Source organism: Ursus americanus, chromosome 14, assembly GCF_024610735.1.
Source record: "Ursus americanus isolate L20-20 chromosome 14, mUrsAme1.1.p, whole genome shotgun sequence".
Classification (NCBI taxonomy): domain Eukaryota; kingdom Metazoa; phylum Chordata; class Mammalia; order Carnivora; family Ursidae; genus Ursus; species Ursus americanus.
This window is the reverse complement of record NC_142140.1, coordinates 61,706,871-61,720,606: the sequence shown is the minus strand read 5'-3', so window position 1 is coordinate 61,720,606 and position 13,736 is coordinate 61,706,871. Positions and strand designations below refer to the sequence as shown.

Sequence of the window (13,736 nt, the reverse complement as noted above, 5' to 3'; positions counted from 1 at the left end):
AGTTGTCTCAGTTTAAAAAATTGAGTTTGTTCAAATCAGGATCCAAAATAAGGGCCATTAAAATTGGTTGATCTATCTTGTCTCTTTTCCCCCCCTTGTAATTTATTTGTCGAAGACCATCTTGAGGCACGTTCGCCCCAATAACTTCCTAATTGCATCCATATTCTGGTGTTCTCCATATTCTTCTGTCTTGTGTTTCCTCTAAATTGGAAGTTGGATTTAAAGTCATACTCAGATCTAGGGTTTTTTTTGTATGTTATTTGGTTTTTGGTGTGGTGTGTGTGTGTGTGTGTGTGTGTATGTATGTGTGTGTGGTGGTTTTCTTTTGCTTTTTAAAGACCATCCCATAGTGGTAGCGTGTACCTCCCTCAGGGGGCACAAAATGTCTGGTTGGCTCTTTTCGAGGTGTGAGGACCATTGATGACCATTTCCTAGATGCCTCCATTCATTAGGGTTTGTTCGATGGTAATTACTAGCTGGAGTACTTCTGTAAGGAAGAATGCTCCTTGTAAATTCTGCTACCGTAAGGGAGAGTTTGTGTAGGAAATGGAGAATAAAGGAGTGATACTTTTCCCTGGTAGGTTTTCAAAGTAATGACTTGGTTGCCTAGAATCCTTCAAAGGTGACCAATCAGGTTTTTTTTTTTTCCTTTATATATCAAGAATATGTGGATTTAAATAATGTATATTTGTGTTTTGCTTCATTGTTCTTTTTTTTTAAAGATTTTATTTCTTTATTTGACAGAGACAGCGAGAGAGGGAACACAAGCAGGGGGAGTGGGAGAGGGAGAAGCAGGCTCCCCGCTGAGCAGGGAGCCCGATGCGGGGCTCGATCCCAGGACTCTGGGATCATGACCTGAGCCGAAGGCAGACGCTTAACGACTGAGCCCCCCCCAGGCGCCCCCATTGTTGTTATTTTTATTGATCGTATTAGTTTACTGTGGCTGCTTCAACGAACTACCACAAACTGGATGGCTTAAAACAACAGAAATTTACCATCTCGCAGCTGGGGTGGCCAGAAGTCCCGAGTCCGTATCACTGGGCTGAGCTGTCAGTTGTTGGCAGGGCCATGCTCCTAGGGGAGCAGCAGTTCTTGCCCCTTCCAGCGTCTGGGGGCTGCTGGCGTTCCCAGGTTACCCCACCCTGACCTCCACCTTTGCGGTCACGTTGCAGTCCTCTGTGTGTCTGTAGCACAACTCGTGTTTCTTAAAAAGGTACATATGGATTGCGTTTAGGGCCCACTGGATAATCCGGGATAAACTCCTAAGGTCCTTAATCATGTCTTTTGACATAGAAGTTTAATATTTATAGGTTCTGAGGATTAGGAAATGAATATATCTTGAGGGGGAGGGGTACTTTGATGTTCAAATGATCTCTTTTGGCCACTGTATTCTCTAAGACTCCTAAATCCTTTGATACAATCCCAATAGATGCCACGATGTTTCAGCTTTGTCTTGTAATCTTCCTGTACACGCCTGGAATTAGTCATTTTTTCCAAGGAGCTCTGGTTCCTTTTAGTGGGAAACAGTATATAGAGGCCACATTTTGGGTGCTCAGAGCATAGCATGTATTTTTCTTAGCAGCTTTTCCAAAATAAGTTACACTTACCCTGTTTCCTTCAACAAAATGCGCTGGACATCATTAAATCTTTTTCTTTTCTTTTCTTTTTTTTTTTAAAGTAGGCTCCGTGCCCAGCATGGAGCCCAGTGTGGGGCCTGGACTTATGACCTTGAGATCAAGACCTGAGCTGAAATCAAGAGTTGGACACTTAACTGACTGAGCCACCCAGGAGCCCCCATCATTAAATCTTCTATCAATGATTTATTACTATGAACATCAGTTTTAGGACTGAGCTGTAAGCTGGTGACTTTTCCAGTGCTGCTGAATTTTAAAATTAGATTTGTTTGCTTTTATACTAAACGTACAAAATTTCTGCTCAGTTCTAGTCATTGTTCTTTGTTTCTCTGTGACCCAGCCTTCCTTGCTGTCAGTGGGGTCTGTTTCTCGCCTACAAGGCTTTTCAGCATACTCTCTGCGTTCCTGCCTAAATTCTGCTTTGTCCATATCCTTTGTTTTTTGACGCCAAGAACACTAAGGGTTATTAGGAGATAAAATTGGATCTTACAAAGTATTGTATTAAGTTGGATGGGAAGAGAAGTCTACCTCTGAGCTAAGCCTTGAATTACGTGAGTTTTTCATTCCTTTGAACCCTGCAGACTTTGGTAGGAGGACATGGTGGTGATAGTATGTGGAGGTGGTCAGACTTGCCAGACCACTAGTTACAGCTTTACTAAAGGTGTTCATGTTTTTGAATGAGAAAACCATTCAAAGTTTAACCAATGGCATTTAAAAAAATAAAGTTTATGGGGATGCCTGGGTGGTTCAGTCCGTGAAGCATCTGCCTTCAGCTCAGGTCATGATCCCAGGGTCCTGGAGTCGAGTCCCACGTCAGGCTCTGCTCAGTGGGGAGCCTGCTTCTCCCTCTGCCTGCAGCTCCCCCTGCTTGTGCGCATTCTCTCTCTCTCTCTCTCTCTCTGAAAAATAAATAAATAAACAAAATCTTCAAAAAAATAATAAATGTGGAAAGACCATTGAAAAGTTGGTGGGCAGCCATTGATGCGGTGGTTGTCCGCTACAGCCGTGGTCTGCAGGGGGTAGAGCGCTCGCACCGAGCGTGAGTTCGTGAGCTCATGAGCTCGTGCGCTGCATCCGTCATCATAGAATGCCCGCGGAACTGAGCGAGGTGCTCAGTGTCTTAGTGAATTTTATGTTCTGGCACAGACTTCTTAGCTCCTTAGGGCAGTTAAAGTCTGCGTGCCACGTTCGGGCAGCATGTATGCCTGTGAAAGCACGGGGAGGAAGGGAACCTGGGGTTTTAAGATGACTGACCTCAGGGTCTAAGTCGGCTGCGGAGGATGGGGATAATTGAAGCAGGCTGGCAAATTGGGAGAACTAGTGAGGGTAGGAGAATTAGGGGTCAAGACGAGCTCTCGGAATAGCCAGGGTGCTGGCAAGCCCTCCAGAACAGGGCTGGCTGATAGGGATGTCACATGAGCCAAAGAGTGTAACGGAACTTTTTCTAGTAGCCACGTTAAAAGAGTAAAAAACCAAAACAAGAACTCCAAATGGAAAAACAGGTGACATTAACTTTTTAAAACAACAGTTATATTGAGATTCCGGAAGGTCACATGCCATCAAGTTCATCCATTTTAAAGTGGACAGTTCTCTGGTTTTGAGAATTTCCACAGAGCCATGCACCCATCACCACTGATTTCTAGAACAATTTTCTCACCCTAAAAAGAATCCCCACACCATCTGCAGTCACTCCCCACTGCTCCCCACTCTCCCTGGTACCCACTTTCCTACTCTTAGTCTCTCTGGATCTTCTTATCTTAGTTATTAATACATAGAATCATATTGTATGTAGCTTTTGGTGTCTGGTATCTTTTAGTTAGTATAATGTTTAAAAGGGCCATCCATCTTATAGCATGTATCAGTACTTCTTTTTTTTTTTTTTTAGGTTTAATTTTTTAAATTAAGCTCTATACCCATCTTGGGGCTTGAACTCATGACCCTGAAATCAGGAGTTGCACGTTCCTCTGACTGAGCCAGGCAGGCACCCCTGTACTGTGTTCCTTTAATGGACAAACAATATTCTGTTGTATGAATACCACATTTTGTTGATGCATTCATCAGTCGATGAACATTGGGCTTCCTTGTTTGGCTGTTATGAATAATGCTGTGAACATTGGTGTACAGCTTTCCATGGAAATTAATTTTAATAATGTATTTTATTTACCACAGTATATTCCAGATAATTTTTACATGTGATCACTATAAAAATTAAGGTATTTTAGATATTTTTGTACAAAGGTTTCAGAATTCCGTATTTGTTTCATACTTAACGTACTTAGTTTAGACATTTTCAGGCGTGCAGTCGCCTCATGAGGCTGGTGGCTGCCCAGGTGGGAAGCACAAGCCCAGAAGGAGCTCCAGGGAACTCCTGTGCTATGTGGGGAAAGTAACAGTTTTCTGCAAACCCGAGACGTTTGCTCTCTCACTCGCTCCTGCATACGTATGCTTACTGCCTTGCTGCCTTTGTCCTTGATAATTCCCAGTGAAGTACACTTCTTTGCTTCTCTAGGTCCTTGCTGTCTTTTCAGGTCTTGACTAATGTTCCTCTGCACAGATGGGGTTAGCCACTGTAGCTCACTTCTTTGTTCACGTGTTTTTCTAGGAAATGCTTAGTGAACACCTTCTGTGGGCCCGTCACAGTCGTAGGTGTTGGAAAGGTTAGCAATGAGCAGGATATAGGAGGTCTGTTTTCACTGTTTCTAGTAAGGAACAATATTTAAATATTCAGAGAGATAGTTTCAGAGGAGTGCTGCAAGGATAATAACATCGGCCTGACAAGGAAATCACTTCTGTTCCAAGCACTGATTTATTCTTGTGATTTTTTTTTTTAAAGATTTTATTTATTTATTTGACAGAGATAGAGACAGCCAGCGAGAGAGGGAACACAAGCAGGGGGAGTGGGAGAGGAAGAAGCAGGCTCATAGCAGAGGAGCCTGATGTGGGGCTCGAACCCAGAACGCTGGGATCACGCCCTGAGCCGAAGGCAGACGCTTAACCTCTGTGCCACCCAGGCGCCCCTATTCTTGTGATTTTTAACTCCTACCTCAATCAAGTTTTTAAAATAGTTCACATACGATGAAAGTTAATAACTTTTAACTCTGTAGATCCGGGAGTTTTTCACAAACACAGGCAGTTCTGTAACCATCACCATAATCATGTTCTAGGACATTTTACTCCCCCAAATTGGATTGTGCCCCTACGGTTTAACCCCTACCCCTGCTTCTGGGGAAGCACTCATCCCCTTTCTGTCACTATAATTTGGCCTACTCTAGAATTTCATATAAGTGCGATCCTTCTTTTTGTGTTTGGTTTCTTTCACTGGGCATGATGTTCTTGAGATTTTTATCCCTGTCGTGTGTGTTAGGAGTCAGTCCTTTTAGTTGCTGAATGAGCATTTCATTGTATGGGTACATCATTATTTGTCCATCTTTAGGGGGTATTTGGCTTGTTTTCAACTTTTGACTTTTGTGAGTAAAGCTGCTGCGAGCATTTGTATACAAATCTTTGTGTGGATATATGTTTTTATTTGTGGGATTGTGGGATATGGATTGTATGGTAAGTGTGCATTTATAAGACCCAGCCAAACTTTTCCAAAGTGATTGCACTGTTCTGCATTCCCACCAGCAGCCTTACCAACACTTGGTAAATTCAAGCCCAAAATAAGGATTGAATTTAACTTCATTGATACTGAAGTTTTTTTTAAAGATTTTATTTATTTATTTGACAGAGAGGGAGACAGCCAGCGAGAGAGGGAACACAAGCAGGGGGAGTGGGAGAAGAAGAAGCAGGCTCCCAGCGGAACAGGGAGCCCAATGCGGGGCTCGATCCCAGGACCCTGGGATCATGACCTGAGCCGAAGGCAGATGCTTAACGACTGAGCCACTCAGGCGCCCCAATACTGAATTTTTAAAAGTCCGAATCCCAGTCCTGAAGTGGTAGGACATAGTTCTACTTATGAATGCCACTAGAATTCTAGGCAGAAAACGGAATTCTTTTCGCCATTTTGTTAAGTGAGTCTGATACTGAGTTTTGAGTAGCCTTCTTTGTCTTGTAAGTGGCAACTAAACTATTTAAATATCCAGAGTTAGAAAATAGATCTGCTGATCAGTCCATTGGCCGTCGTGCCTTTTCATCTGGCTTGTTCTGCGGTGCTGGAAACACTTGGGAAGTAGTACAGACTGAGTACAGTCCATCTCTATCCACGCATACTTGAATCCACTGTTGAACACCAGCGTTTGACGGGTACGGCGATTGGACTAAATGTAACTGGAAATTAAGATGATTTAAAGATTACCTGGTCAAGTGCACATAATGATGCCTGAACTTACCGTATATCTTGACTGGTATTCAGAAACGTTCAGAGTTTATTTCAGCCACATAGTTGGCTTATTTCTGAAGTTATCCTTGTTTGGCAACTATTGGAGACTTTCTTCATAGTGTACATTGTGTATGCCCAGTGGGAACACATGGTGGAACTTGGCTTTATGGGCTTAGAGTATTGTAGGCATGGAGCCTGGAGTGTGGTTTAGACTTCATTGTTGGCCTCCTGAACGTTCACGGAAACCCCTATTTTTTTGTTCATAGTTACTCCTGTATTTTTTACTTTTCGTCAAAGCTTTGTTTACATGTTTGTCTCAATTGATAACTTCGCTTGAATATAATTTCTGGAACATTTAAAAAAAAAAGATTTGAGCAAGTGGTTTGAGAATTTTTAGAAATATAGTGATTTTGTAATTATCACTAGGAAGACTCTCTAGAAAAAGTTGAGCCAAATGAACATCTCTATTTTAAAGATTTATTTATTCATTAGAGAGAGGGCAGTGGGGGTAGAGAGAGAGAGAGAATCTCCAGCAGACTCCCCACTGAGCATGGAGCCCAACTCGGGGCTCGATCTCATGACCCTGATATCGTGATCTGAGCTGAAATCAAGAGTTGGATGCTTAACCTGACTGAGCCACCCAGGTGCCCCCTTTACTTATTTATTTATTTTAGCAGGATTTTGAACCTGCAACTCTTAAATTCTGAAGTTAACAGTAACTATCATTGGAGCGCTTATTATATGTGGGTGGCTTTTGTATGATGGCATTTCTAATCCTCAGAGCCTGTGATACTCTTCAAAACGGGTGTCACCTTTATTTTAATGAAATCTTGGAAAGGTTGAGCTTTTGCCCCAGTTCATATAATGAGAGCGTGGCTTTGGGTTGAAGCACAGTTTTCTGACTCCAAAATTGTAGGTAGCTTATCTCTGAATTTTGCTATGTATTTGACTGTACTGTTATTAAATCACGGGTAAGATGAAGAAGTGTGATTTGAGACAATGGTGGTTGGAATGAATTTGTAGCTAATGGAGCAATCCTCCACCCAGATCTCGAGTGATGTGCTGGAGAACTCTCTCTTTGGTTCTAACTTAAAACTCTGTTTTAAGAACAAAAACAAAAACAGAACTCTGCAACGAGGCTTAAAGTGCGCTGGGTGTTGGTTGGAGGGAGTCTTGGCTTAAGTTCAGGCAGAAAGGATTTAAGGACAGTGTTAGATTATGTTAATCTCGTGGGGTAAGAATGGGAGTGTGGGCTTGTCTCCGAAGAAAGCTGGGGCCAATCTGTAGAATGTTCTTAAGGAAGTAGCTTCCAGATACAGTGTTTCTGCTAGACTCTGTAGGTGATGCGTTAGGATCAGAGTGTCCTATTTTATTTAGAATTTTGACTGTAGTATGTGGGGAGAGCAACTGAGATAGTGAAGAATTTAGGCATTATTAAAGGGTCAGGAGGTGTTTCACCTGGAGGAGAAAGGAGAGGACAGGTGGGAGATAGCAGACATGAGACATTTTCCTAATTCTGTAGGGCAGAACTAAGATCTCAAAGGAAGCTGGTTTAGGGTTGTATGACTAAAAATAGATCTTACAGATGACCCATGACCGGAGGGAGGGGGTCTAATATCTGTGAATGGTGGAACCGACTGCTCTGCGAGGCAGTGAAATGAGTTGCTAGTTTTAGGTTCCAGTGGAGGCCGTGGGTCTACCTGTCTGTGGTGTTGTGGGAGTGGGGTCCTGTATGAGTTAGGAATTGGTGCTTTTCAGACTATTTTGACCTCTGCCTGCGGTAAGAAACACATTTCCCATTGCAAGCCGTGTAAATGTGTGAGCATCTGAAATACAGATTTCATGAAATAACATAAACCCAGATTAAGTGTGTTGCTGATAGTTTCTGTTCTATTTCATTAGTTTTAAAAAGCGGGTTGCTAATCACTAAATTTAACAACTCATTAACGGATTGAGGCTCAGTCCGAAATGCACTGACTAATCTCTCAAATCCTTGCAAAACTGTCATCTTGTGACTCTTCTACTCAGTAACCTGTAACTGAACGTTAGACCCACAAGATTCCATCCACCCTGCAGGTGCCTGGTGACTGTTCATCGGTTTTGATCGCCAGCATCGTTAGGGAGGCTGAAAATGAGAAGACTCTTATGTCTGGATTCCTCTCACCTCTGCCCCCAGTCCCACCCCCAAATCAGGTTTTCCATCGTTTATTTTCTTTAATTCATCTCTACCTTTTTGAAGAATCTCTTCCTGGATACTTCTTCATTGTTTTTGTTTAGTTTGTTCTTTCACTTCGTATCTTTCCTGGGTTCGTAATAACGTCTTCAGTTCCCTTTCTTATTTGAAACCCATGACCTTAAAAGTGTTCTTCTACCTGAAGTGTTTTGACACCTAATTGCTTTGAGAGTTGCAAAAAAGAAAAAAAAGAAGACAAAGTAAGGTTTTTCACTTTGATTCACAAAAGGAAAGGCTAAGAAGCTGTTCTGTGTAGACATCTTAACTAGATGGAGTTCTGTGGCAGAACTGGTTTATCCGAATAAGTGGACAAGGTAAAAGGATGCAGGTTTTTAAAGTTGCCAAAGTCAGATGCTTTGGAGATGATAGAAAGTGAAATGGGATTGTGTGAAAGGACAGCTTTCTGTGGTACTAAAGAATTATGATTATTCAGTCATTTGGACAAAGTGATTCCCAAATGCCACGTCGGTTTGCTCTAATACTGTGAAACCGTTGGTAACAGTAGTCCGTTACCTGCTCGTGGATGTGGTCTGTCTGCGATGAGAACTCCCTGCTAGCCCTCCCCACTCGACTTTGCCTCTCCCTTCTCCTGAGGCGTGCTGAGTACTTGTAGATTTACTTAAATATTAGTGTGAACAAAGCACAGCTTAGTGAGTAGATTTAGTGTGATAATAATCATTTTTAGTAATTCCTAAAAGAAGTTGTACGTGATCAGTTTTAGAGCACCAGGAGAAGGCAGTTTACTAGCTGGAAGGCCACTTCTGAAACAGAACTTAAGAGATTATATATATATTTTTAGGAAATTTGTCTGTTTTAGCAAATTGTTTGTCTTGGGAAAATTAAGTGTAGCTTATAAAAATGATTAGTATGTTAAAACATTTTAAGACCATTGAGATAAATTATGTGCACTTTTAAAAGCAGAGAGATTGAGATGCAGTGGTAAGATACAGTTATAATGATTAAAAAAAAAAGATGAAGGACTTCATTACTTTTTAAATTTAGATCAATGTGATCAATGTAATTTATTATTGTAGTTTTCGGTTCAGAGAGGCAACCACTCTGAATGTAATTTGGCATATTCTTTCCAGTCTTTTTTTTTTTTCTATGCATTTTTTTGCATAGCTCATACTGGGTTGTATAATTTTGTATCTTGTTCTTTTTATTTAATATAATTTTTCTGGCTTGATATTATTCCATTGGGTGGATATGCCTACCATACTTAGTAGTTTCATTTTACCCAAAGAGACACAAATTAAAACTTCTGAGTTAAAGAAAATGTTCAGATTCTCTTGTTCTACTGAAGTTATGTGTTGTTGTTTTATTTTTTTAGGTGTTTTCTTGGGTCTTGAACATCTTTAAACAAAAAGATACGGTTGTAGTAATATTTGACTTAGACTGGTTTTCTTCTATTGCTTATGTCTCATCAAACCTAATACAGTTTGGGACTTAGAAATATTTTTAAGTTTTTACATGTTCTCCCATTCATATCAGGATTAGGGAAGGAAATATATCTAAGAATTATTGAGTCTTTCCTTCATTTATTTACCATATTATTCTTTTTTCTTTTTCCTTTCTGTATGGTTGCTTATTTCAGACATTTTGAGTAATTGATGTAATGATGTTTCCCTTTGGGTGTCAAGCATTAAAAATAGCCATTGCATAAGATAGTTTTCCCCTTCTTTCTTTTTTCCTTTTTAATTTTTTTTAGAGGGTGTGCGTGTGTGCAGGGGAGGGATGTGCAGAGGGGGAGAGAGAGGGAGACAGAGACAGAGAATCTTAAGCAAACCCCTACACCCAGTGCGGAGTCCAATGTGGGGCTCAGTCTCACAACCCTAACATCATGACCTGAGGCAAAATCAAGGGTCAGATGCTCAACCAGCCGAGCCACCCAGGAGCCCCAAGCTTTTATTTTTATGTAACCTCTACACGCAGTGTGGGGCTTGAACTCACAACCCTGGTATCAGGAGTTTCACGCTCTTCTAACCAAGCCAGCCAGGTGCCCACTTTTTCTTACTATCCAGATGAAGGTGACAACGTGCAGAATGCGTGGAGTGGTTCAGGAAGGCAGAGATACCAATAGTTCCAACTGCTGAGTTACGGAAGGCTTAATGTTGCTGAAGGCTGGCATTAGAACTGACGTTTTGTTCATGGTGCTGTGAGGATACGGGTCATAGGGAAGGGTCTAAGCTGGAAGTCCAGGCATGGGAACTGAGTCAGGGTCATGAGGCTGGAGTGACTTCTGGTCTTCTGTGGCTACATACAAAGTCACCTGATCATTCTGCCTTTTTCCCTTATTCGTTAAATAAATACCACTAGTTTAGGGGCGCCTGGGTGGCTCAGTCGTTAAGCTTCTGCCTTCGGCTCAGGGCGTGATCCCAGGGTCCTGGGATTGAGCCCTGCATCAGGCTCCTCTGCTGGGAGCCTGCTTCTTCCTCTCCCACTCCCCCTGCTTGTGTTCCCTCTCTCGCTGGCTGTCTCTCTCTCTGTCAATAAATAAATAAAATCTTAAAAAAATAATAATAAAAAAATACCACTAGTTTAATAATTACAGCTAATTTTCTAAGTGCCATGCTAAGTATTTTTAACATGAACTGTTAGCTAGTTATTGTGAACTTGGTAGTGACCATGTTAGAAAAATAGTATAGTACTTTGTGTGATGAGAGAGAGCTATTTTCAGTTTACTTTGTGGTCGGTTGCTAATGCATTAGGGTATGCCCATTTGTAAATTTCTCTGCTGTCTTATGCAAGATGAATTGATTTTTCCAGATACAGCAGTAGAGGCATTCTTTTCTTCCTTTTTTTTTTTTTAAGTTGTTTTGGCCTTTTTCTTTGCTGTAGAATTGCAGTATGTTAGAAGTACTTGAGGTGGATTTAAATTTTTTTAATTAAAAAAACAAATGAGAGTAAGGGAGCTGGTATATCCTCAAAGGGATCATGATTCCTGGAATTGAAAACTGTCCCGGAGCCGGAGAGAGGCAGCCAGACCTGTGGGTGTGGGCTGCGTCTGCTCTGTGGGCCAGAGCCGGGACGGGGTTGGGAGTGCTGGAGCCGCACTTAATTTTGGCTGCAGTTTTTTTTTTTTTTAAAGATTTTATTTATTTATTCGACAGAGATAGAGACAGCCAGCGAGAGAGGGAACACAAGCAGGGGGAGTGGGAGAGGAAGAAGCAGGCTCCCAGCGGAAGAGCCCGATGTGGGGCTCGATCCCAGAAAGCTGGGATCGCGCGCTAAGCCGAAGGCAGACGCCCAACTGCTGTGCCACCCAGGCGCCCCTGTTTTTTGTTTTTGTTTTTAAGATGTATTTATTTAAGAGAGAGAGCCTGGAGCAGGGGGAGGGGCAGAGGGAGAGGGAGACAAGCAGACTCCCCGCTGAGCTCAGAGCTTCATTCAGGGCTCGGCTCCAGGACCCTGAGATCACGACCTTAGCTGAAATCCAGAGTCAGACGCTTCACCAACTGAGTCCCCCAGGCGCCCCTTGGCTGCTGTTTTAAAGGCTGCATTTTAGTTTTTATTGATTCATTAGCTTCAGTTCCTAAATATAATGTTGAAAGGTGTGGCCATTTTTGTGCATGTTTTGGGATGGTAGGAGTGGGGTGGGAGTGTGTGTGTTAGGGAAAAGGAAGGACACAGGGTTCTTGTGTTTTCTTTTTTTCTTGATTCCCCTGAGTCAGTACGGACCTCATTGCAGTAATCAGTAGCTAACCGTAATGTCAAAATGTTAAGTGAAAAGCTTGTTTTATTTAACAGTTGGGATTTGGGCAATAAAAATACCAAGAGAAATAAATAGCACAGATAACAAGTTTCCTTGGAGATTTCAGATAGTAAGTACGGGATAACTGCGTATTTTCCCCCTCCAATAGATTCTCCCTCCCTCTTTTTCTCCAAAAGTTATCTAATGTTCACATGACCAGATGTCATTTTTTGCTGTGACCTAAAGACCCTAGATCTTTGCCTTTGACATCTCACCTTTAGTAGCTGACAGTGGAGCTCAAACAGCAGTCCCTCCCCTTTGTGACCCGGATTGTATCCGTAGTGTCAGATCTTTAATGAGGCTGGTCTGAAGATGTTGTGGGGATGAACATGGTGTTAGATGCTGATTTTTTTAGTTCATTATTTTTAATCAGAGGAATTGTAGAGAACTTTGAAAACCACATGGAAGAAATTAATGAGCCCACATCTATTACTCACAGATAAATCATTGGTGCATTTTTCCCCCAGTCTTTTCTGTGTACTATAATTGACGACCGGGTTAGGGGAGGGGAGGGCCTTCAGAGATAGTTTCAGATCATGGTTAAAATTGTAACAAATCATCATTATGTGGAGTGGTTTTTACTAGAGACCTGGTACCTCTGCTGTCCTGGGTGTTTAGGCAGTGGTGGCGTTAGTACCAGTCGGTATCTCCCAGAGGGATTAGAGTTACAGCTTTGTGGCTGGGTTCCTGTTGGGGCGGAGGAGGTGGGGTTTGGACTCCTGGATCTCCCACCTCTTGCTTGAAGCAGAAAAACTTCTGGGTTTGTTCAGGGTAAGCATTTAATCCGGTGTAACCAAATTATGTAGCCGCTGAAGTAAAAATGTGTCTCAGTCCCTGACACATCCCAGTTACCATGCATCTACAAACCGGATAATCTCCCAGTAATTGAGAGTTCATACATAATATATAGTTCTGTATCCTTTCTATATGAAAGGGTTTTTGATTATGATTTCAGTATAATGGTAATGAGTCCTCTTGAAATTGGAAGAACAATTTAGGCTGGTATGGCTTTCCTAATCAGAGAACCTGTTAAATTTGGCTTGTAATGCTTGAGAGAAACCAGAGCTAGCAAGATTGGGCCCAAATACTCCAGTCTTTGATAACTCCAGAAGTAGATTGACATTCTGTCATTTGTATGAAGGAATTTTAGAAGCTCTCTTTTGGGAAATTTGCCTTCTATGATTCTCCATATATATGCTGTTGCACATTATATGATTCATTCACAGTGTGTACGAAGTCTATAGAAGTGAAGATTAGAATTTTCTAGACTATATTGGATCTTTGGAAGAAGCTTGAGTACTTGTTTCGTTATAGAAATGTGCAGCTAGAATACTAATTTATTCTTGTAACTTAAATTTATAAATAAAAGTTATTACTTGTTAACTAGTATTTTTTTTTCCAGTTTCTCTTCAGCAACGGGTAGCAGAATTGGAAAAAATTAATGCAGAATTTTTACGTGCACAGCAGCAGCTTGAGCAAGAATTTAATCAAAAGAGAGCAAAATTTAAAGAGTTATATTTGGCTAAAGAGGGTAAGTTCCTAAGTCTCTCTCTAACCCCCCCTACTAAGACTGCCTTAAAATGTCAAGTTTCTTGGTAGTACGATGTTAATTTTATCGTTGAACACACCTTGATTTTACTTGTATTTACGCTGTACACCAAAAGCCTGTTCAGAGGCTACAGTTAAGAATGGAGTTGCTAGAACATGCTGGAAAGTGCAGGATCCAGGTTTTTCCTTGTCTGTGAACTTTACGGTGGTACGTAATGTAGGTAGGCTCCAGCCCTGGGACACAGGGCTCTC

General features: G+C 41.6%; 1 protein-coding gene across 3 annotated transcripts in view; it reads left to right on the top strand.

Annotated features, from left to right (window-relative positions):
• The window catches only part of RABEP1 (rabaptin, RAB GTPase binding effector protein 1), a 92,803-nt gene that overhangs the window by 19,967 nt on the left and 59,100 nt on the right, over positions 1-13,736 (top strand). For 2 of the 3 annotated variants that reach the window (XM_045804891.2, XM_045804893.2), the window contains exon 2: positions 13,339-13,467. The exons of the other annotated variant lie outside the window; for it this stretch is intronic. In XM_045804891.2, coding sequence (XP_045660847.1) covers positions 13,339-13,467 — 129 coding nt within the window. The remainder of the gene's footprint in view (positions 1-13,338; positions 13,468-13,736) is intronic. 3 annotated transcript variants of the gene reach the window in all.